The 2555-nt window shown below is 33.0% G+C and overlaps 1 protein-coding gene across 1 annotated transcript in view; it reads right to left on the reverse strand.

Moving 5' to 3' along the window:
* Window positions 1-2555, reverse strand: part of AKAP9 (A-kinase anchoring protein 9) — a 158071-nt gene that overhangs the window by 22231 nt on the left and 133285 nt on the right. The window contains exon 33 of the mRNA XM_019634580.1: window positions 620-1425. Within this exon, the coding sequence (XP_019490125.1) occupies window positions 620-1425 (806 nt within the window). The remainder of the gene's footprint in view (window positions 1-619; window positions 1426-2555) is intronic.

A 2555-nucleotide genomic window follows, 5' to 3' on the forward strand; every position in this document is an offset into this window, starting at 1 on the left:
AGATAAGACTGTGCATCAACTATTCAAAATTATAAATATAAACTATAGAGTGAGAATTTGAAAATTAAAGTCCTTTCCTATCAGTCCTATGCTAAGAAATAACTGTGATTTCAGATCTTTACATAAGTAGGCTTGGGTGAAATTCAAATTTTTCCTAGAAAAGTGTCAAATTTATTATCAGGTATAAAATCTGCAAAAGCCAGTGATTGATCACTCACACGTTAATTCAGTAGAACACTAATACATTTTGATACCTTCCATTACCTAAAAGGGATGATCGCATAACATGCATGCTAGAGGGAAAAGGAAAAAAACCCCACACAAGCTCTAGAGGACATTTGCTAAACTTAGCACTTCAAAATCTCTTCCAACTGTTCTATTTAATGGCTATGCCTGTGAAATAAATATTGTGATTTGAATACCACAAAATAGTTTATATCCATTATTCTAGAGATAATATGACTGTGCACAATAGTAATATTTTTATAAAACCCTTTACATATGAATTGCTAGATGTATAAGAACACCATCTTGAATTTAGCACATTAGCAATCAGCCTAAGGAACAAAGGAAGAGTTTCTTAGAGTATTTAACTGTAAAAAATTGAATATAAACTAACCTTGGGAACTTCTTCAAAATCTCCTTGAGGGCTTCTGTTCCTTTCTTTGCCTCCCTGTTGACTCTCACTATCTTCCAATAGCTTCTGTAGCTCTCGTAGCTGCTTTTCTTTTTCCACAGCATTTTTCTCTGCAATTTCTACTTGTTCTTTTTCTAAAATCAAACTAGTCTGCATTTCAGCCACCTGTCTTTCTAATTCTGATATTCTCAAGGTAAATGTTGAAACATTCGACTCCATCTCTTTTTCTGTGAGTGGATTTAAATTCTGTATATTTGTTCTTTCAGGCTCTGATGAACTTGCCTGTTTACCTTGACAGAGTTGTGCATATTCCTTAACTGCTTCAAGTTGGACCTGACTCACAAGGGCAGCAGCAACGTTTTCCTCAAGTGTATTCTGGAGGTTTACAATCTTCTTTTTAAGCATTTCTGTTTCAGCCTGGGCTTGCTCTTGAATGTCCTTTATTTGCTTATAACACTGGGTAAGTTCTAAGTTCTTTGCACTCACAGTGCTCTCTAGATGTAGCACCTTTGTCTCCAAAATGTTGATGGAATCTTTACTGTTTTCTTCAAAAGATTGGAAGTCAGTCTGATTTTCTAGGGGTTTGACAGCATCCTCAGTACAGACAACTTCTAGTTCAGGTTTCTTTTTGCTTAGATCATCTATAACCATGTTAACACTTTTCTCTGGTACACTTTGGATTTGTTCCCGATTTTCCTGTTCTTTCTTTAAGCTGCATAATTCTTTTGTTAGCTGGCTCATTTTAAAATTGGTTTCTTNCACAGTGAAAGGTCTGGAGGCACATTTACCTGAGTATTAATAGTCATTACTTTAGGATTTAGGAGAGTCTAGGTGTAATTTTTACTCCATTTTGTTTCTCTATTCTACCAAGAATGTATTTCTAACTGAAAAATTTTTATCAAAGTTCATCACTTCATATTACAATTCATATTACTGACGTTAGGAGACAGAAATAATATTGGCTTTAGAAGATAATCACGTTAATTTAGGCTTTTAAAATTATTCCTTAGGGAGTAGAGGCTAAGGATTTACATGTATAAATATGTATCTATGTTATATTAATTAAGCTTTCAATGAGGTTTAACAAAATATACTAATCAATTTTCTGAAAACAATCTTCAATTAATTCTATGTCTAAATATGTGATATATTTAATTTGTGATTTCATTATACCTGTTTTCTCTGAAATATTTTAAGATATTTAAAATCTTCAGCTTTCCAATGACAAATGTTAAGACTATGGTGTAACTTTCGAAATTTGCAAAAGGATAGGAGTTTGTACCATTATATGAAACAAAATTGAAGACAAAGGCATATGTCTTCACTAGATATGATGAAATTTCTATTTTACTTCAATCTCTAAAGATTTCTATCTGCAGCTCAATTTAAATTAACAGACACCCTTATCAAAAGCGTGGAAAAGATACTAATAAGCACATCACAAAAGTAAAAATCCAGCCAACCAATAATCATATGACAAAAAGACTAAACTACTGCAGTACTGAGAGAAATGCAAATTAAAACCACAATAACAATCTAATGTGCACCCACCAGATTGGCAATAAAGGCCTGACAATACCTACTGTTGGCAAAGATGCGAAGCAATAGAACTCTCATACACACACTGCTAGTAAGTGTACAAACTGATGTGACCACTTTGGAAAACAGTTTGGCATTACCTAATAAATTTGAAGACATGTATTCTATTATCCAGCAATTCCACTCCTGAGTATGTACCTAGAAAACTCATACATGTATGCCATCAGAAATGCTGAATAACAATGTACAGAAGAATGTCATAGAGAAGTGAAGGCAGGACACAAATACAGAGGGTGCCAAAAAAATGTATACACATTTTAAGAAAGGAAAAAACTATTAAAATTGTAATACTCAATATATACCGATAACAAAAGATGAA

Source organism: Hipposideros armiger, unplaced genomic scaffold, assembly GCF_001890085.2.
Source record: "Hipposideros armiger isolate ML-2016 unplaced genomic scaffold, ASM189008v1 scaffold_1749, whole genome shotgun sequence".
Taxonomy (NCBI): domain Eukaryota; kingdom Metazoa; phylum Chordata; class Mammalia; order Chiroptera; family Hipposideridae; genus Hipposideros; species Hipposideros armiger.